This window comes from Piliocolobus tephrosceles, chromosome 9 (assembly GCF_002776525.5).
Source record: "Piliocolobus tephrosceles isolate RC106 chromosome 9, ASM277652v3, whole genome shotgun sequence".
In the NCBI taxonomy this organism is placed as follows: domain Eukaryota; kingdom Metazoa; phylum Chordata; class Mammalia; order Primates; family Cercopithecidae; genus Piliocolobus; species Piliocolobus tephrosceles.
This window is the reverse complement of record NC_045442.1, coordinates 6,879,228-6,900,813: the sequence shown is the minus strand read 5'-3', so window position 1 is coordinate 6,900,813 and position 21,586 is coordinate 6,879,228. Positions and strand designations below refer to the sequence as shown.

Here is a 21,586-nt window from a genome sequence, read left to right as displayed (position 1 = left end):
ATGCTCAGGTCCCACGTTATCCTCTTGAACGCAGCAGGTTCCCCCTAAACCCACGAAAATGGAAAAGCTCCGCTGCCATTCCTGAATGTTTATTTAATCTGCATTCTGGGTGGCCCCTAGGGTAGGTGATGGGCATTCTCCACCCAGGATGGTGCCCCACCTGGTCCTCCCCAGGCCCTGTGGCCATCCTGTGGGCTCCCGAGCCCTGCTGTTCAGCACTGTCCCTACCCCACAGAGGTAGACACCTCTTTTTCTTACCTTCTTTTTACCTTCGTTCCTCCAATCCCCGATGGCCCCCTAATCTACTGCAGTTGTCTCTGTGTCTTCGGAGAGAAGATGCCCCATTAATATGCCATGAAACCAAATTTACTCCATTTAAAGGGCTGCCTTCATTCGGAGGCTTTGTCCATTTTTTGGTTTTAACCTCTCTTTTCTGAAATTGCAGTAAAAATAAATAGGTGTGTGTTGCTTTAACTTTTCCCTTGGAGAAATGTGAAGCCCCCACCTTTTACTGTCAAGGGAAACACCGGGGCCTGAGAACTCCCATCTCGGGCAAGGATGCCGTTCTTGAGCCCCACGCGTGGCCTGGGCTTTCCTTTCCCTGCTTCTGTCTTCCCCAGATCCTGAGTCCCACAACTATTCTACTAGCATCAGCTTCTGCAAGCCAAGCCGGGCTGAGGTTTCTGCGACTGCTTCCTCCTGGTCTCTCTGAAAAACTCCACTCATTCAGTACCCAAGCAAGAGGTCATCTGTCTGGAACGCACTCCCTCGGCAGCACTGCGCCACTTCTTTTCACCCCATTTGAGTGGCCGGCACTTCCCTGTGCTCTTACCTGACCCGTCCCTTCCCCCAGCACACTCTGGCAATGGGTGGGCAGGCGCTCAGGTAACGTTGGTTGAATGAATGAATGAGCCACGTGCTCAGGAGGGCCCTTCCCAGGGCCTCTGCTGTTTGTTCTGCTCTGGGATTCTCCACCAGGGAGGAATCCGAGTTTGGGACCTCGCACCATCTGGCTCTGGCCTAAGCCCGCGCCTTGCAGGCCGCCCGTTTCCTACCCCGCGTAGAAACCCCCCGCCCATCCCGCCCCCCAAGGGCGCACCCCTCTCACGGCGTGAGCGCCAGCCCTGGGAGCTCCAGGAACTTAGGAGAATCCCGCGGGGGTGCCCGGGTGCGGGGCGAGGGGCTGGGCGCACGGGGACCGAGAAGGGGCGCCCCGGCGGCCGCGGGGTCCGGGCCCAGGGTCCGCGCCGAGGGCGGGCGCAGAGCCCGCTGCCGTCCCGCCTCCCGCCGGCGCTCCCGGCCTTTCCCATCCGGCCCGCGACGCTCCGCCCGCCCCGTCCCACATGACGCCGCCTCCGCCGCAAACTTTTTCCTCCCCATCCTGTCGCGGCTCGAAAGGAATGGAAAATGGCGGCCTAGACGCGGAGTTTCCTGCCCGACCCGCGGCGGCTCCGGCGGCGCCATGACGCGCTGGGTGCCCACCAAGCGCGAGGAGAAGTACGGCGTGGGTGAGCAGCGCTGCCGCCGCGCCTCTCGCCCCAAGCCCGGGCTCCGGCGGGGCGGGTGTGCCGGGAGCCTGTTGCTGCTGCCCCGAGCGGCCGCCGGGCCGGGGAGAGGCGCTTCCGCCCGCGCCGCCGCCCCGCGCGCAGTGTCCAGCGCACCCCGCCGCCCCGCGCCCACGCAGCGTCCGCTCCAGCCCCGGGAATCCGGGTCGGGAACACGATGGGGTGGGGTGGGAATGGGGGCGGGTGCGTCCCTCCCCACGGTGTCCCCTCCGACGCCCGCTCCTCGGGACCCCTGCAGCGGAGCCCCCTGAGCTGCTCTCTGCACCGCTGGGCCCGTCAGGGAAGCCCAGGGGTCACTGTCTCGCGGTGGCTTCTGCTGCTTGGATGAACTTGCGTCCCGCGTCCGGGCTCTGGGTGGGCGGGCTCAGGTCGGCGCGGTCAGAGCGGAGAATTCCGCCCTTTCCCGGCGGGGAGGAGCGGGCGCGACCCGGGTGGCCGGCGCCCGTTGCCCCTCGGCGGTCTCGCTGGGGACCGTGTGGGACCTTGGAGAGAAGGCGAGCGGCCGAGCGCCCCTGTGGGCCCGGACCCGGAGACCCGTCCGGGAGAGCGGGTGCCTGTTTTTGCTCCGCGGCTCTTTGTCGCTTCCGAGGGGGGATGGAAGGAGTCGGGTTGCAAGTTTATATTTCGGACCCGAGTGCGCATTCCAGAGAGGGAGGTTTTCCCTTGGGGCACAACAGACGGGTCCGTCCGCTGGGGACCCGCAGCCCGCCGCCGAGGCCTGCGGACCCCCACCTCCTCCTGACCTGTGCGCCTGGTCTCGGGACCTTGCCGTGGCTGCTCTCCCGCTCTCCGGGGTCCGGGATCTTCCCATTTGGTTTTCGGGCTTGCTTTTCCCGGTCCCACCATCCACAGACATCCTTGACCGCCTGCCTCCTCCAGGCCAGTTGGCCCGACTGGGAAGACCTTTGGTGGCCTCGCCTCCCACAGCCCAGGCTGTGTCCTCCGAGGGCACCGTCTCAGCAGCAGCCCCGCGCCCATTCTGTGCCTGGCCCGTGCTGGGCCTGCACTGGCAGTGACTTGCCCGCCCCTCTGCTGGTGTGGTTCGAATCCTGGCCCTCTGACTTTTGGGAAGCGCCCTTGTTCCCGGAGCGCTCTCCTTTCTGTGAACAGTTGCTTCTCTCTGCTGTCAATGACTTACAGGGGGCCCTGACCACGGAGCCAGCTGGATACTGGTCGTGGGGACAGTGCTGGGACAGCCCTGGGTCCCACCGGGCCTGCACTTAGCTTGTTCCACATGCTGGGAGGCATAGGGGGGCCTCCTTGCTTCAAGACCATTATGGCTGAGCTTCCTCCTCATCTCCCCATTTTGCAGATGAGGAAACTGAGGCTCAGATACATTCACAAAAGTGCAGGAGAGCTCGTCTGTCTGACTGCAGACTCTGTAACCTGCACCCTGTGCACCACCTAATGGATTCAGTCTGGGGCACTTGGTAGGTGCCTTCAGTCTGCATCGGAGGAGGGAGGTTCAAGGTGGAGATTCCAGCTGAGAATGCTTGGGGTGTGGCGACTGTGGGGGTCCTTTTGGGGGTAGTGTGTAGCGCAGAGAGCCGAGGACTGACTCCCAGGGAACCTAGCACCAGCACGGAGGGAGAGAGAGGGAGAGGGAGAGGGAGAGGGAGAGGAGGGAGAGGAGGGAGAGGAGGGGAGGGAGGGGGGGGGGGGGAGGGAGAGGAGGGAGAGGGAGTTGGGAGAGGCAGGAGGCTGGCAGAGGAGCAGGCATCCCATAGCCCTGGCCCTGCTGAGGAAGCAACTCAAGCGCCCATGGCAAGGGTGCAGTAATGACCATTGGGGATGCAGTGGGGGCCATCCCTGCTCCCATTCTACAGAGGCAAGGAAGAGGTGGATTGCTTGGCCGAGCTCACATCACTAGTAAGTGGTGCCTCCTGGATGTGAAGTGTGGCCGCCTCGGGTTCAGCTGCTACAGTGTCCTCTGATTGCCTGCAGATGGGCAGGGCTTCTCTTTGGGACACCACATTTTAAGAGACCTTGTTGCCCTTCATCTGCCCCCAAAGAGACCTGGATGGTGTCAGTGAGGATCCTATTGCGTAGCTGGATGGTCTGGAGAAGACTGAAAAGAATGTTCATAGATGGGAGAACGGGGTCTCCTTGCTGAGGAGGAGGCTGTGGGCCAGAATGGGGTGGTGCCCTTGAGTCTCACACCTTCCAGAAGCTTCACCGGCGCTCATGGTGGCGACTTCTAACATCACAACTCTTGCTAATACTTTGGTTTTAAGAAAACTCCATGTTTGATTAAGAAAAAATACATTTAAAAAAGTTAAGAAAACATAGATAACAGTGTTGGAAAATTTTAAAAGGTGAACAGTATCTGGGATGGTTTTGCCAGGAAATTCCAGGAAAGATGTGAAGGGCTGAAGGTAGAGGAGACAGTGGCTGCTGTGCTTCCTCTCACTGGGTGTAGATGACATCTCGCTGGGTACACGATAGTGAGACAGCACCACTCCGCTGGCATCCAGAGGCACTTTAACCAGAGTCCTCAGGGAGGGTGGGAGAGGAGCTGAGCATGAGTGCTTTGGGGCCGTCCCAGGCTCCCCACTTGTCTGGAAGTGTGCAGTGGGAGGATTTTAGTGGTTCTTATGGAGGGTGCTGACTGGGAAGGATGTAGGTGCTGGGATGTAGGGATTTATTTCCAGTAGGTGATTGGCTGTTTCCACCTAAGGGAAAATTACTGGAGAACCCCTCCACCACCCATACCAGCTCCAGCATTTTTCGGAGCTTAACAACGGTGCTGTGTTTCCCTGGAGGCGCTCTGGTGCCTCTGTGGGTGGACCACACTTCCACTTTGGCCACTTGGCCCATGAATGAATCACGAGGGGAAAGAAAATGATAAAACTCCATCTCATTTGGAAACATGAATCACAGCTTATTGTTTGCAAGTACTTGGAATCTGTTAGAAGCATTGTTTGTAAATGAGATACTTCAGTTGTTTATTTTGTAAAATTGGGAAAGGAGTAAACAGCTGATCTGGGGTTCCTTCTGCAAAGGCAGGAAATGCTGGTTCCTGCTGATTCATTCCACTGGGGGCTGCCTGTGAAATTTAAGCAGCACGTGTTTCCCCCTTGGCTTTCAGTTGGTGGGTCATGTTTACGGGCCTGGCTTATTAACAGGCATAAACCTTGACTTAGCTGTCACACTGGCCAGGTGATCTTTTCCCTCACAGCCCAGTAGGCAGTCTTATGTCTCAACATCAATAAAATTATGTTCCTATGGATCCTGTTCCTAAGGTTAGGTGAAAAGATGCAGTATGTTCTAGAATCACATGTGAGGACCATGTGCTCACTCACATCTCAACGATGGTGTTGAAGGCAGAATAATGGTCCCCGAAAAGGTCCATGCCCTAATCCCCAGACTCTGTGAATTTGATATGTTACATGGCAAAAGGGACTTTGCAGATGTGATTCAGGTCACGTGGAGCTGGTCGTCAGGACCATCCACATGGGCACAGGGAACTTTGGCTGTGAAAGTTATGAAACAGGCAGTCAGAAGAGCCTGTTCGGAGGCACAGGTGTTGGCCCTGAGATGTAGGGGCTCACTTGCAAGGACCAGAGGGAGGCCTCAGGGAGCTATGGGAGGCCCCTAGCTGATGACCGGCATGGAAACCTCAGTCCTACAGTCACAAAGAATTGGATCCTGCCAACACCCTGAATGAGCTTGGAAACAGATTTCCTCCCAGGGCCTTCTGCTAAGAGCCCAGCCAGCCAATACCTTGATTTTGAGACCCTGAGCTGCTGGGCATGTGGCCTGTGGAACTGAGATAATAAATTTGTGTGGTTTTTAAGCTGCTTAGGTTGTGGTAATTGGTTATGGCAGCAGTGGAAAACTAAGACAGATGATGGGAGAGAAGCTTGCGGGGTGAGGCTCTCTGCACCCTTGAGATCTGTTACTAAGTTCATTGAAGGTGGTGAACCCAAGTGTGCTCTTCACTTTGGCCACTTCCAGGGTACAGCTCTCAAATGGGATGGGGCATTGGCGCTACTCTTCTTCATAATGGGACCCTGGAGCAAACTACTCATACTTTCTTAGCCTTGGTTTTCTCATCTGTGAAGTGGAACTAAGCCTGCTTGCTGCCGAGTTGTGAGGACTCCTCGAGATGATGTTGGCAGAGAATTTAGCACTGTATTCAAGATATGCCAAGTACTCAGTGAAGCATTGCTTTTATTAACTTTTTATTTAATAAAGCATAAAGTTTAGAAATGTAGTGACAAGTGACTTCTGTGTGCATTTAACAGGTTGCTGGAAAAATGCCTTTCTTCAGAAGTTGATTTCTTGATGGTATGTTTTACTTTCTAATGGGGTTGGAAGTCACATTTGCTCAGTGTGAGGAACCTGACTTGTATGCATTCACATTAGCTCTGAGCGGTGATAATTGCTAGGAATTGTGTGATATCCAAATAAATTTGGGAGCGTGGGAGTTGAAAAGAGATCTCTTTTGTTATCTAGAGTAGCAAGCAAGCTGCTACTTTGGGGAAGAAAAATTAGATTTGATCATAAGTAAATAGAAATGCAGGCATTTTCATTCACTGGAGTTGCAGCAAAACCAAATCAGGGCATATTATATTTCTACAAACCTGATTTTACTTTGGAAACATAAAAAATTTAAATTTATTTCTGTGCCATTGTTTGCCTAGGATACCAGACATCTGATCAGGATTGTCTTAGCGTGTGTCAGTAGTTCTGTCTCTTGTTCTTTTATCACCTCTGTGGATACAGGTAGTGAAATGGGGAGGGAGAAATAGGCCGTGTGGGTGTCCTTTGCTGGGTGTGGTGCTGGCGCCCCAGGGCCATCGCTGTAGCGAGTGTACGCTTGTACATTGTCCCCACTCTCCTTTCCTCCCTCCCTTTTCCCTTCTTCTCTGTACTTTGTATTTTCAGATGATTGCATTAAACTTTGTATTTTCAGGTAATTATAGCCAAATGTGGGTGTAAAATGTAATTCAGAGAGATCATGAGTAGCCATTACTAGTTCCCCCTAAGGTTACGTCTTGTAAAGCTGTAGTACAGCTTCACGACTGGGATATTGACATTGATAGTCAAGGTACAGAACATTTCCAGCACCACAAGCACCCCTCAGTTGTCCTTATGTAGCCACACCTACCTCCCTTCACGCCTTTCTCCCCTCAAATCCTGGCCACCCTTTGCCTGTTCTGTGTTTTTATAATACTGTCCTTTAAAGACTGTTCCATTAATGAAATTTCATAGGAGGTTAAGCTTTCGGGATTGGCTTCTTTCACTCAGTATATCTCTGGATATTCACCAGGATTTTGCTGCTTTGCTGAGTATCGTTTCATGGTCTGAATATGCCCCAGATTAACTCTTCACCTGTTGAAGGACATCTGGGTTTGGCTGTGACAAATATAGCTGCTATCAACATGCACATACAGGTTTTAGTGTGAACCTAAGTCTTCATTTTCTGGGATAAATGCCCAGGAGTGCAGAGGCTAAGTTGTCTGGTAGTTGGATGTTTAGCTTTTTAAGAAACTGCCGAACTTGCCTGGAGTAACTGTGCCAGTTCACATTCCCCGCAGCAGCATATATGTGATTGTAGATTTCTCGGAATCCTTGCCATCATTTGTCACTCTCCTTACTGCTTGTGTAGGTGTGTAGTTGTCTTTCATTGTGGTTGGATTTTGCATTTGCCTTGGTTTCATCTGGGAGCCAGCGTGCAGCTTCCGGTGCTGCCGCAGTACAGGAGAAGGTGGCTGATCCAGAAGGTGCTGGTGGGGGTGCGGTATGTGTGGGTCCACTGAGCTGGGAAATTGTCCAGTGTGTTCAGGGGAGAACTTTGATCCAGTTTGAAGAGACATCACGGAGTGGAAGGCTCACTGGGCACATGCAGCGGTGTGGAGACCACGGTTAACACTAGGCAGTCCCTTGTCAAGATGTGGTTGTCAGGATGTTCACTTTTCAAACCCTTCAGTGCATCCGGAAGGCCTTCGGGGAGGAAATGAGGAGGCGACCCCAGGAGGGGTCAGAGTTTGAGTTTTAGCCTTGACAAGGCCACTTTTCATGCATGTGCCCCAGGGTGAGCCAGTGAACCTCTTCCAGTCGGGTTTCCCCGTTTTGAAGCAGCGCTGTTCAGGATGGTACTGTGGGCTTTGCCTCACTGAGGCTGGGCTGATGGGAGTTCACAGGAACTAATTAATGTGCCTTAAGGCAGTTTGGAAACATTGTCATGCAAATGGACTGTATTTGCCATCAGCCATTGTTCTTCAATTTGCTTTTATTGATGTCCTGGGAAGTGCTTTGGGGCTGATGTTGAAATCAGTGTGGAATTTGTGTGTTGACTGGAGCTACCATAACAAAGGACCACTTGACTGGGTGGCTTAACCAACAGGACTGTGGTGGTCACGTTTCTGCAGTGCTGGAGTCAAGGTGTTTTGGCAGTTGGTTTCTTCTGAGACCTCTCTCCTTGGGTTACAGGCAGCTGTCTTCACCCTGTCTTCATATGGTCTTCCTTCTGTGTGTGTCAGTGTCCTCATTTCCTCTTCTTATAAGGCCACTATGGCCAGACTCGGTGGCTCACGCCTGTAATCCCAGCACTTTGGGAGGCTGAGGTGGGCAGGTCACTTGAGGTCAGGAGTTAGAGACCAGCCTGGCCAATATGGTGAAACCCCATCTCTACTAAAAATACAAAAAATTAGCCGGATGTGGTGGTGGGCGCCTGTAATCCCAGCTACTGGGGAGGCTGAGGCAGAAGAATCGCTGTAACCTGGGAGGCAGAGGTTGCAGTGAGCTGAGATTGTGCCATTGTACTTCAGCCTGGGCAACAAGAACAAAAATATATCTCAAAAAAAAAAAAAAAAAAAAAAAAAGGCCGGGCACAGTGGCTCATGTCTGTAATCCCAGCGCTTTGGGAGGCCAAGGTGGGCAGATCACGAGGTCAGGAGATCGAGACCATCCTGGCTAACACGGTGAAACCCTGTCTCTACTAAAAAATACACAAAATTAGCCGGGCGAGGTGGCGGGCGCCTGTAGTCCCAGCTACTCGGGAGGCTGAGGCAGGAGAATGGCGTGAACCCGGGAGGCGGAGCTTGCAGTGAGCCGAGGTCGTGCCACTGTACTCCAGCTTGGGTGACAGAATGAGAGTCTGTCAAAAAAAAAAAAAAAAAAAAAGACACTACTCATACTGGATAAGGACCCACCCTAAAGACCACACTTTAACTTAGTCACCTCTTTAAATTCCCTGCCTCCAAATACAGTCACACATCCGGGATGCTGAATTTCTGAGGTTAGAACACTGACATATGGATTTGGAGGGACACAGTGTAGCCCATAATGGTATGATTTTGATAACATAAGACTTTTCATCTACAGTTTCTGAAACTCTGTCTTTAGTGGCCTTTGAATTTTTTTTTTTTTTTTTTTTCCTGTAAGGCTATGGTTCCCTGGTGCTATTGGACTCCAGGGAGGTTAGGAGCTTTCTAACGGACTCCAATTTGTTTCTGTATTCAGATCTGGACATTCCTTGTAATCAGATTAGTGACAGAACAACGCAGTCAGTTGGCTGGCACCCCAACAGGAACTTCAGAGCAGTTCTTTTTAAGTGTGATCATTCTGTGAGCTTGGCTCAGTCTCTTCGAGCTCAACCTACCTGGGCTTCAGCTGCATTTAGCATTAGGATATTCACACATCCTGCTTGGATTTATTTCGAGTTTCTTATCATTTATGTTTTTGTAGTATGAGTAGGGCAGCCAGCCTCATACTGGCTCTGGAATCCCAGTTGGACAGTGATGACAAAACCCGGGCTTTGATGCTGGTGTCGCACACCTGGTGACCCAGGGCTGTCCCACACAACTCCAGGGGGCACTGTTCTTCTCCACAGCCCAGGAGGCTGGCTTCTGTCCCCCACTCACACCAATCACAGCCCTCCGGGGCCTTGGGCAGTCAGAAAAGCGCTTTAATATCAGGAGCTAATGGGGCAAGGGAGGGGGCTTGGCTTGTGACAAATAAATGACAGCGGGCTTCTTGATGTTCACCTACAAGCTCAGTTTTGGCCTGGCACTCTGCAGGTATCCACATGCTCACATGCACGTGGGAAACTGAGTGTCCACGCAGGTACTCCCCGCCTTCAAAAGGCAGATGGTTCCACCCCAGACAGATGTCTGTCAGTTTGTTAAATTTTCATTTGGGTGCCTTGAGGAGAAAAAGGTCCTTTCTCTTGGCGTATAGCATGTGCTTGTCAAAACAGCTCAGGTTAGAGGTTGTAGAGATGTGTCTTTGAATATCAGCCTTGTGTTTTATTAGGCGTGTGACCTTGGGGGTTATTTACCTTAAGCCTGAGTTTCTCCTTTGTAAAAATGGTGATAACGCCAACCTCTTTGGACCCTTCTTAGGAGAAAGAGAAAACCTAGCCCAAACCGGGCCCATGGTCTGTGCTTGATAATGTTAGTTTCTTTCATCCTTTATTGATTGCTTTGTAAGTAGAAGGCTGTGTTGCCTGGGACTGAATCTCTAGCTTAATTCAGGCTCTCCCCTGCCCTGCTGCTTGGGCCCCATTGCTTCTGTAGCCCCGGCCTGTTGCAAAGTGCTGGTCAGAATTTTAATGTTAGTTCTGAGGTTAGATCAGGGACTGTAGTTCTTATTGATTGCTGGGGGGCCCTGAAGGGACAGGATGAAGGCAGATCTCTACATCTCTCATCAGAAATGTTACCTTGAGTCTTTATCTAGTTGCAGTTGCTGTTTAGACCTATGATTTCTTGCTGCATCTCCTGAGGAGTGTGATGGAAAATTTATATGCCATCTTGAGTAATTTGTTTCAGTTTTAAATTTTATTTTATTTATTTATTTTTATAGACAGGATCTTGGTCTATTGGCCAGACCGGAGTGCAGTGATGCTAGCATAGCTCCCTGCAACCTTGAACTTCCAGGCTCAAGTGAGCCTCCCACCCTGGCCTTCTGAGTAGCTGGGACTACAGGTCTGGCTAATTAAACAAAACTTTTTAAAAGAGATGGGGAAAGGGTTTTTTTTATGTTGCCCTGGTCTCAAACTCTTGACCAAAGTGCAGGGATTGGAGATATGAGCCACCACACCCAGGGGAGTGATTTAACTTAATTGATTACACTAGGTAAACTTAGGTATATGTATGTAACAGTCATGATTTCCTTTCTGACTAAGGGTTAGTTACTGTAACAAACAGCCCCAACATTTTGCTGGTTTCATACAACACAAGTTTGTTTTTCATTTGTGTCATAGCAGGCGGTGGGGAGGGTGAGCAGGGGCTCTGCTCTGCCCAGCCATTCAGAGACTCTGGCTCCTTCGACCCTGCCAGTCTGCCCTCTACAAGGCTCCTGGGCCCTTTGCCATTCAGTCTGTAGATGGGGAAAGGAAGAGATGAGGACTGGGCATAGATTTTCTTTCTGGCCCGGGCTGTAGGTGGTACCCATCCCTTCTGCTCACATTTTCTCACCCTGACCTGAGTCTGTGGTCAGACCTGCATCAAGTGGGGTGGGAAATGTAACCTGTGTACCTTGCAGGAAGAGGAGAATATGGATTCGGTGGTCTTCTCCACGTGTTCCTACTGATGCTTCTTTTCCATTACCAGGAAGAGTGTTCGTCTGGACTCTTCAGCTCCATTGGCGTTGAGCACAGAGGTTGTACATCCTCAGGACTTTCGCCCTGAAAGTCAGTTGGCAGAACAGATGTTCATGTCCCTATAAAGATGGAAGTGATACCAAGGACAGATGCCGCCTTTTTCCTTGGGGTATATTTTGCTACATATGTCCTATAGATTTCAGGATATTCTTCAGGGTGTACCAAGCCCAAGAGCAGTGCTGCTTTCTCAGTGTGTTTCTTTCTTTTTTTGGGGGGAGCGGAGTCTTGCTGTGTTGCCCAGGCTGGAGTGCAGTGGCACAATCTTGGCTCACTGCAACCTCCGCCCCCTTGGTTCAAGCAATTCTCCTGCTTCAGCCTCCCAAGTATCTGGGATGACAGGCGCGTACCACCACATCTGGTAATTTTTTTGTACTTTTAGTAGAGACGGGGTTTCACCGTGTTAGCCAGGATGGTCTCAATCTCCTGACCTCATGATCTGCCCACCTCGGCCTCCCAAAGTGCTGGGATTACAGGCGTGAGCCGCCGTGCCTGGCCTCAATGTGTCCTTTTCGTATCTATCTGGCTGTTCCTATTCCCACCATCCAAAAACACATGCAAACCCCAGGCCCCTTTGCTGTGCTATTTAATTCTTTTGGCCTCAGAGGGCTGTGTACTAAAGCTTGCTAATGAGAACTGTGTCTTTGTTTTTAAGTGTTTTTTGTCTTTATAGAATGGAATCTTTATATTCTGAAATAACACTTGTCTGCAATGAAAAAGGCTATAAAGTTAAATCAAGGAGAGCAACAGTGACTTAAAACTTAGGCATTGGGACACTATGGTGTGGAGTTTAGAGCTGGATTGGGAGCCTTAATAATGGGGTCTGGTATTCCTGGGTACAGCACTTACTGCTGCCTCCTCTGCCCTCCCTGAACCCTGGGCCCCTTACCTGGAGTTAGGGCATATCTTAGCACATCTGTGCATCTCAGCTCTGCCCAGGGGAGAGAGCAGGATAGTGTGTGTGGAAGAGCTTTGAGAAGAGAAAGTACTACTCATTGTTGGACTATTCATGTTAAACTGTTATACAGTCAATATTAACTTCTTATAGAGAAAATACATGGTTTCTGGTGATTGTTTTAAATTGGAAAGGGACAGTGTGGCATTTTGAGTTTCACTTTCCTTAAAGTTTTATAATTTTTATTTTACTTACTAGTAGACAAATTTTCTAGTAATTGATTATGTTGTGAGTAGATGAACATCTTGCATAAGCAGCTAGCCTGGGCTGCCGTGTGACCTATGTATAGAGACGAATGGTGATGAAGCCTGTATGTTTCAGCCTCGGTTAGGATCCTTCTGTCCTGAGCCACAGAAAAGTTAAAGAAGACTCTGCCTCGAAATAACTCATTTCTTCCCGCCCTTCTCCCCTTCTTCCCTCATTCCTTCTGTCCTTTCTTCCTCCCCTCCTTCCTTCTTTCCTCTTTCCTTTCGTCTTTTATTTCCTCCCTCCCTCCCTCCTTCCTTCCTTCTCGCCGTCCTTTCCTTCCTTCCCTTCTTCCGTCCTTCCTTCCTGTTTGCTTGTCAGCTCTGTTCTTAGACATTGGTATCCGCAGCTGCCCTCATGGGGTTTATAGTCTGATACAGCCAACTCTTCCATATCTGAAACTCTCGAGGCCAGTGGTGCTTCAGAATTCCAGTTTGTCACAGTGCGGAGAGACAGGTGGGAGCTGTGCTTGTGGCTCCTGTGCCGGACACCCCCGAGCAGCTCTGGGCAACACCCTGGCGTCGAGCACATTGATTCCGCTGCCACGAGCGTGTGAACATTCACAACACGAGGGAAGCCATCTGTAATTAGCTCCTCTCCGCTCAGGCTAGACTTTTGCTATTAAATGAATTACAAACATCTCTTTGGGTTTGGGAACTTTGTGGGTATTTTGGGCTTGTGGGTAATGAACTGTCGATGTTGTGTTTTTTCACAGCTAAACCAACACATTCAGGTTTTGTCTTCTCAGGGCCTGTCATTCATTCTGGTTCTCTCATCACATGTCCTCGGACTGTGGGTGCCTGCGGCCAGCCCGGAAGCCCTTTAAAATGCCCTTCGTGGCCATCCTGGCCTCATTCCCAGATCCACTCCTGTCCAGCTGGGTGCCTGGCTGGTCCCAGGTTACAGTCTGCAATTCCCGCTCCCCTGCCTCAGCTTGACAGGGTCTGTGGCTGATCTGGGTCAGGCCGCGGGCACTGCTGGCCTCATCACATTGGCCTCCAGACCCCCTCTGGAAGAGACATCCCTTTGTTCCATCCCGGGCTGTGGGGACAGGCTTGTGCAAGAACTGAGGGCCCAGTGAGAATGGTCTCGAGTCCTTAGGGCCTGGGAGCCCTAGGTGGAAGTGGGAAGGAGGAGGAGAGTAGGGAGGAGATGCGAGGACTGTGTGCACCCAGGGCCAGGTTTAAGAAGTCAGGGTTGAGGACATTAGAGGCCTGTCTCCCCCAGAGTGCAGAGAGCTGTGAGTTTTTCTTCTTTAGTTCCTTAGCCGGAACCCTCTAGAGCAGATCCTGGGGTGATGGAACTTTGGGTATGAGTTCTTGTCAGCCAGGCGTAGTTGTTAGGAGCTTGGACCGGCAGTAGGTAGCCCCTCATCTGGACGAGAGGGACTCAGCTCTGCCTATTGAGAGCTTGTGCTGCCTGCAAAGTGACCTGCCTGAGGCTCATTGCCTGGTCCTCAGGAATATTAAATGGCATCAACACAAAGAAGGGACTTCCAGGGGAGGCTGCCCGGGATTGCCAGCGTGCAGTGGGATTCCACTGATGCCTGGGATTGATTGCCAGCATGCAGCGGGGGCTCCGGTGATGCCCGGGCTTGCATGTTGCTGCTGCTGCCTACTGGTGTGTGACTGTAGCCCCCTGTGCCCAGCTGGTGTGCTTGCCAAGGTGACGACAGTACTTTTTATTGCACAGAGTTGCTGGAGAGTTGGATGAGCTGTTCACAGCGTTGCTGGAGAATTGGATGAGCTGTTCACAGCGTTGCTGGAGAGTTGGATGAGCTGTTTCATATCAGTACAGTTTCTCAGCCCCGGCACTATTGACATTCTGGGCAGAATAATTTTTCACCCTGGGGAGCTGTCCTGTACCTCGCTGGACACTTAGCAGGTCCCCCTCCAGCTCTGTATGTTCTTCAGATGATTTGGGGATATCACTGGTATTTTAGTAAGTTCTAGAATTTCCCCCATTGACATTGCCAGGATGTCTCAGACATTGCCGACTGTCCTGGGGTTAAGGGAGGCGGGATGGCCTAACTCACGGTAAACACTCAACAGCTGTTTACTGTTACTAATGATACTGTGTTATTAGCAGCAAAGTCAGCAAAGTCACTTCTGTATATTTGGGAAGAAAAGCTAGAAACCCCAACGACTTGGTTCTGGCAGAGTGTGCAGGTGGGCACGGAGGATTCGGACAGGTGGGCACGGAGGATTCGGACAGGTGGGCACGGAGGATTTGGAGGAGGAGAAAGCCAAGTGGGGCCCCCAAGTTTCTTGGCTGTCTAAAGATCATTAAGAGCTGGCTGTGTTTCTTTCCCCTTCTGAGAGACAAACATGAGTTTCTTACCCCAGGAGCGTTGTGCAGATTAATGGGAATTGTGTGGCTCATCCCAACATCTCCTTTAAGAAACCCCATGCAGGCTGCTTAGAGACCTTCCTAAACACAGCAGCTCAAGCATTTGCTTCTTGGAGTTTTATTTGCTGGAATAAAGGCACTTATCAACCTCTTTTTTATTTTTCGAAAATAATAACTTATTTTGTTTAACATAATTGACTTTACTAGGGGCAAATACCGATTTAGCAGGAGGGAAATGTGATTATTTTTCTTTCAAATTGCTGTGCTTCTATTAACTTCACAAGATTTATTTTCACGTCCTCCTAACATTATAAGTGTTTTCCTGCCCATTTTTCAAAGGCAGGAATGGTCTTGTTCCTCCAGGCACCATGGCCAAGTGGCCACATTTCTTCACATTATTCTTGGGGGTTGTTGCTTTGAGGATCAGCCCAGTGAGGCCAAGGGGAAGGGGAGGTGGGGTGTTTGCAGGAGGCCTGAGACTTAAGTGACCCCGATGATGGTCTGTGCTATTTCCATACTCAGGCTTTGTGGCCATCAGCCCCGGTTGCTCTGAGGAACAAAAGCTTTCTTATCCCAACCCAGGCTGGATGACCCCCCCATCCCGTGTTGCTTTCTGCAGTTCTGCGACGTGCTTCCCCTCCAGTCCCCCCGGGGGTAGGTGGTGTCTCCATGTCTCCTGCTAGACGGAGAGCCCTTGAGGGTGAGGGCTGAATCCTGTCGCTTTCTCTCTTCCCAGCACCTGCTGTGGTCCCTGGCACACCTTGTCGAACATTGAACGAAGGCAAAGGGAGAGATTTCATCTTAACAAAATGTCATGAGCTGCCTGGAGAACCGCAAGTTTTCTGTTGGTGGGGATTATGTCTTGGAGGGGGCGCCACTTCCAGGACTGAGGCAGAGTCGGCTCAGCTCAGGAATGCAGTGGGTGATGGGGTCAGCAGCCCTAAAGCTCCCTCTACCCGTGCCTGTGGGAAGCACCCATTGAGGGCTCCATCCCGATTGGCTTCCTGAGCTAAGATGGGTGCCTTGTGCGTGCTAGATAAGTATGTGTCAATGTCGGTGGGTTGGGCAAGTCAGTTACACGAGTCTGTATGCTCGTCAGATGATTTGGGGATATCACTGGTATTTTAATAAGTTCTAGAATTTCCCCCATTGACATTGCTACAAGGCCACTTTTAAAATTCCTTCTTAATAAAATGTTCCAGTGAAACACTTTCCTAGTCCCCTTGATGATATGTTTGTCTGCAGTGACTGGATTAGCTGGTGGAAGAATAGAAGGAAAAGTGGGTTTTTAAGGGAGATTGTGCTGGAGTCCCACTTCCAGCTCCTAGTCATTGTGGGACCCCAGTGGGGCTCCCCAGAGCTTTCGGGTCTTGATCATCTGTCAAATGAGGGTCCTGCCACCAGTCTTTTCTGCTCCCAAATGCAGTGATGAAAAGCCAATGAAATCAAAATATATAATATATATGCTAAAGTACTTTGTAATTATAAAGCATTAAACAGCTAAAAGGAAACATAAATTCTTTTTAGAGCACAGATTGGCAGACTTTTTCTGCAGAGGTCTAGAAAATAAGTACTTTAGGTTTTGCAGGCCAGGAGGCAAAATGGAGGGTACTATGTTAAAAAATGAAACCTAGAACTATCCTCTGACCCGGTGATTCTTCTTTTAGGTGTGCACCCAGAAGGAGAAACAGTTCACACAGGCTGGTCTGAGCGCAGTGGTGTTTACAACTAGCTGAGTGCGCACCCAGAGGGAGAAACGGTTCACACAGGCTGGTCCGAGCGCAGTGGTGTTTACAACTAGCTGATCACAACCAGTTACTGATGTCATTGTGCCTTCTCCACTCCCACTACTTCACTTGCGTTTACAGAAAGTTCAGGCTGGGCGCGGTGGCTCATACCTGTAATCCCAGCATGTTGGGAGGCTGAGGCAGGCAGATCACCTCAGGTCAGGAGTTTGAGACCACCCTGGGCAACATGGTGAAACCCAGTCTCTACTAACAATACGAAAAAGATTAGTTGGGCGTGGTGGTTCGCACCTGTAATACCAGCTGCTCGGGAGGCTGAGGCAGAATCACTTGAATCTGAGAGGTGGAGTTTGCAGTGAGCCGAGATTGCGCCATTGCACTCCAGGCTGAGCAGAAGAGCGAGACTCTATCTCAAAAAAAAAAAAAAAAAGAAATAAAAAAGCAAGTAGTTTTTTACGTTCATAGCAGCATTATTCACAATACTTAAAAGGTAGAAACAATTCACATGTCCCTCATTGGATGAATGGATAAAGAAAACGTGGTATGTCCCTACAATGGAATATTACTCAGCCATAAAAAGGAATGAAATGCCCATCATGCTACAACATGGGTGAACTTTGAAAACATTATGCTAAGGGCAAGAAGCCAGTCACAGAGGGACATACATGATTCTATTAATAGGAGATGTGATTCTGTTCATATGAAATGTCCAGAATAGGCAAATCTGTGGACACAGAAAGCAGATTAGTGCTTGTCGGGGACTAGGGGAGGGTGTGATGAGGAGTGACCTCTTAGTGGGAGTGACAGTCTGTTTGCATTACTATAAAAGAATACTTGAGGCTGGGTAAGATTTATTTATTTATTTATTTATTTATTTATTTATTTATTTATTTATTTATTTATTTGAGATGGAGTCTCGCTGTGTTCCCCAGGCTGGAGTGCAGTGGCGCAGTCTCAACTCACTGCAACCTCCACCTCCCGGCTTCAAGCGATTCTCCTGCCCCAGCCTCTTGAGTAGCTGGGACTACAGGCATACACCACCCGCCTGGCTAATTTTTGTATTTTTAGTAGAGACGGGGTTTTGCCGTGTTGGCCAGGCTGGTCTTGAACTCCTGACCTCAAGTGAACCATGAGGCTGGGTAATTTATAAGAAAAGAGATATAAGGCTAGATGCAGTGGTTCATGCCTGTGGCTCCAAAACCTTGGGAGGCCCAGGCAGGCTGATCCCTTGAGCCCAGAATTTGGAGACCAGCCTAGACCACATGACAAAACCCCATCTCTACAGAAAATTTAAAAATTAGCCAGGTGTGGTGGCACACACCTGTAGTCTCAGCTATTCAGGAGGCTGAGGTGGGAGGATTAGGTCCCTGGAGCCCAGGAAGTGGAGGTTGCAGAGATTGCATCACTGCCTTTCAGCCTGGGTGACAGAGTAAGACCCTGTATCAAAAAAAAAAAAGTTATAATTGGCTCATGTTTCTGTAGCTGTACAGGAATCATGGTGGTGGCATCTGCTTCTGCGGAGGCATCTGGAAATTTTCAATCATGGCAGAAGGGGAAGGGAGAGCCAGGGCATCACAGGACAAGAGCAGGAGCAAGAGAGGGGAGGAGCTGCCACACTGGTAAACAACCAGGTGTCTCATGAACTCACTGAGTAAGAACTCGCTTCTCACCAGGAGGATGGTGCCAAGCCATTCAGGAGGGATGTGCGTGATCCAAACCCCTCCCACCAGGCCCACCTTCAACACTGGTGATCACATTTCCACAAGATATTTGGAGGGGACCGACATCTAAATGGTATCAGTGGCTTTGGAGTTTCCTTTTGCAGTGATGAAAGTATTTTACAACTAGACAGAGGTGGTGGTTGCACAACATTAGGAATGTACTAAATATTAAACACTACTAAATTGTATACTTTAAAATGGTTAATTTTCTGTTATATTAGTTTTACCTCCTTTAAAAATGAGATGAGGACCGGGTGCGGTGGCTCACGCCTGTAATTCCAGCAATTTGGGAGGCTGAGGCGGGCGGATCACCTGAGGTTGGGAGTTCGAGACCAGCCTGACCAACATGGAGAAACCCCATCTCTACTAAAAACACAAAATTAGCTGGATGTGGCAGCACATGCCTGTAATCCCAGCTACTCGGGAGGCTGAGGCAGGAGAATTGTTTCAACCTGGGAGGCGGAGGTTGCGTTGAGCCGAAATTGTGCCGTTGCACTCCAGCCTGGGCAACAAGAATGAAACTCCATCTAAAAAAATAAAATAGAATACAATAAAAGATGAGAACCATTCTTTGCTTATGGACAGTATAAAGCTAAGCTGTGGGCCAGATTTGGCCTGTAGACTGTAGTTTGCAGATCCCTGGTCTAGAGTCTTAGAACCTTTTAGTTTTAGAATAATGACCATTATTTTTGTAATAATATTGTATGCTAGTTATTAAAATATTGCAAACTATATTAAAGTTAAAAGGATGTAAAAAATCTTAGGCATGGCTGGGCGTGGTGGCCCACGCCTGTAATTGCAGCACTTTGGGAGGCCATGGCAGGTGGATCACCTGAGGTCAGGAGTTTGAGATCAGCCTTGCCAACATGGTGAAACCCCATAACTGCTAAAAATACAAAAATTAGCTGGGTGCAGTGGCAGGTGCCTGCAATCCCAGGTACTCGGGAGGCCAAGGCAGGAGAATCACTTGAACCCGGGAGGTGGAAGTTGCAGTGAACCAAGATGGGACCACTGCACTTCAGCCTGGGTGACAGAGCAAGACTCTGTTTCAAAACAACAACAACAACAACAACAACAACAAACCTCGGCATTCACAACAACAACAACAACAACAACAACAAACCTCGGCATTCTCCATGCAATCTACCATTGAGAAAGGACTGCCATTCTCAGCATCTCCAAGCGCGATGGTCCATACCCTCCCGCTCCCCACTTCGTACGCAGAAACCTAATGACGAGGTGATGGGATTAGGATGTGGAGCCTTTGGGAGGTGATTAGGTCATGAGGGCTGAGTGTCCTTCTAAAAGAGGTCCCGGAGAGCTTGTTCCTTCCACCCTGTGAGGACACAGTGAGAAGGTGCCTTCTATGAGCCAGGAAACAGGCCCTCGTCAGACACCAAATCCACCTGCCCCTCAGTCCTGGAATTTCCCAACCTCTGGAACTGTGGGAAATGAATTTCCGTTGTTTGTAAGCTGCCTGGTTTATGATATTTTGATATGGCAGCCTGAACAGAGGTAGATACCATGTGTCGAGAGAAGCAGGCAGAGAAATAGGAGAACCATGGACTTTTAGAGTTGAAGGGTACCCCACCCTCCTTGATTTCTAGTTGAGGAAATGGAGGCTATGTGTGCTGAAACTGAGCGGGGACCGTCTCTGGGGAGCCCTGTCCGGAGCCTTAAAAAAGGCAAACAGCCCTTGAAATGGCACGGTGGGGAGAGTTGAGCACAAGGTTAAAAAGCAATTTAACAGAAATCCAATTCTTCAGGATTCTTGCTTTTTCCACCATGTTGCCTCCAGAAGAACAGAAAATAAAATCTCCATTTTGCAGTCTTCGTCTGACTAGTAGTTGCCGCCGGGGCCAGGTGTGGTCAAGGGCTCTAGAACATTTGTCTGCACAGTTTCCCTCTTTGATCTCTGTGATTTATAGACAGGCACTTAAAGGTGGGATTAACGTGGAAAGAGCCTTCAGAGTGAAGGATCTAAGTCCCTGGAAATGAAGGATTGGATGAAAGTGTTTCTTAAGGACAAAGTTTTAATACTGTAGCATTAGTACTTCCATTGTAAAACTCGGTATTTTATTTACCTGCCAAAGTCTACTGCTTACCTGCACATATGTGCAACAGCTTTGTAGATTCTTTTTAAATGTGTCAGCCCACGTTTTTAAAAACTGGTTTAGAAAATTCTCACTGGGCTTCCTGCCTCTCTCACTGATCTAGTCATGATTCACCTTATGGTTAGGAAAGGATCACTAGCCTGGAGAAACTGAACGGTGGTGTTGAGTCTTGTTTTCAGTTTTTATTAGTATTTCCTGTTTCATACAGCCCACATTTCTGGGCAATAAGCCTAACATACCATAGACTTATTTTGTAAAACACTTTTATTTATGCACACACACACGTACACACATAGTTAGAGCTGGGTGAAATCCTGGCAGTAACCAGGCCTGCTTCTTCATTTTATCCATCAGATCTCTTGATGCCTCCTCTTACCACTCAGGGTACTCATGTGAACATTTTTTTTTGTTGTTGTTTTTTGAGACAGAGTCTTGCTCTGTCGCTGGGCTGGAGGGCAGTGGCACCATCTCGGCTCACTGCAAACTCTGCCTCCCGGGTTCAAGCAATTCTCCTGCCTCAGCCTCCTAAGTAGCTGGGATTACAGGCGCACGCCACCACGCCCAGCTAATTTTTGTATTTTTAGTAGAGACAGGGTTTCACCATGTTGACCACGATGGTCTCGATCTCTTGACCTTGTGATCCACCTGCCTCAGCCTCCCAAAGTGCTGGGGTTACAGGTGTGAGCCATCCCGGCCAGCCTTAATGTGAACATGTCTAAACACACACACACACACACACACACACACACACACACATTGCGGAGTGTGTGTGTGTGCAATGTGTGTGTGTGTGTGTGTGTGTATACGTGCGAGTGTATAGATGCATCTGCAGAAATAAGTCTACAGCTCCAGGCTGTAGCTGGAGAATCTCCAGGATGGGCTTACGTCACAGTAGGGCGTGATATGGGGTGTGCCTGCTGTGTGTGTTGGGTGGGGTTGGAGTGGGATGGGCTGAGCTGGTAACACTGAGAATTTTCAGCCCTGAGCTCCATAAACTGAACCCATGGGGGAGGTGCCTAGCTGGATGCAAACTCCTTAATTCCTGTTTAACTTTGGCCCAGTTAGTTAACTACTCTGAGCCTCAGTTTGCACGGCTGTAGGGTGGGGATAAATAGTACCTGCTTCCTATGACTGGAGAAAAGAGCGATGTGATAGGGGTAAAATGTTCAGCATCATGCCAGAAACCTGATAACCAACTGGTGGTACATGGGAGTACCACCGGGGCACCATGGAAGCCTGAAAACTGCTCTAGGTAACAGAGCCACCTAAGTGTGTTGTATTCTG

General features: G+C 49.9%; 1 protein-coding gene across 2 annotated transcripts in view; it reads left to right on the top strand.

Annotated features, from left to right (window-relative positions):
• Positions 1 to 1,359: 1,359 nt before the first annotated feature.
• Positions 1,360 to 21,586, top strand: part of DOCK1 (dedicator of cytokinesis 1) — a 553,659-nt gene continuing 533,432 nt past the window's right edge. For both annotated transcript variants that reach the window (XM_023224362.2, XM_023224359.2), the window contains exon 1: positions 1,360 to 1,508. In XM_023224362.2, the coding sequence (XP_023080130.2) occupies positions 1,463 to 1,508 (46 nt within the window). In that variant the 5' untranslated portion in view covers positions 1,360 to 1,462. The remainder of the gene's footprint in view (positions 1,509 to 21,586) is intronic.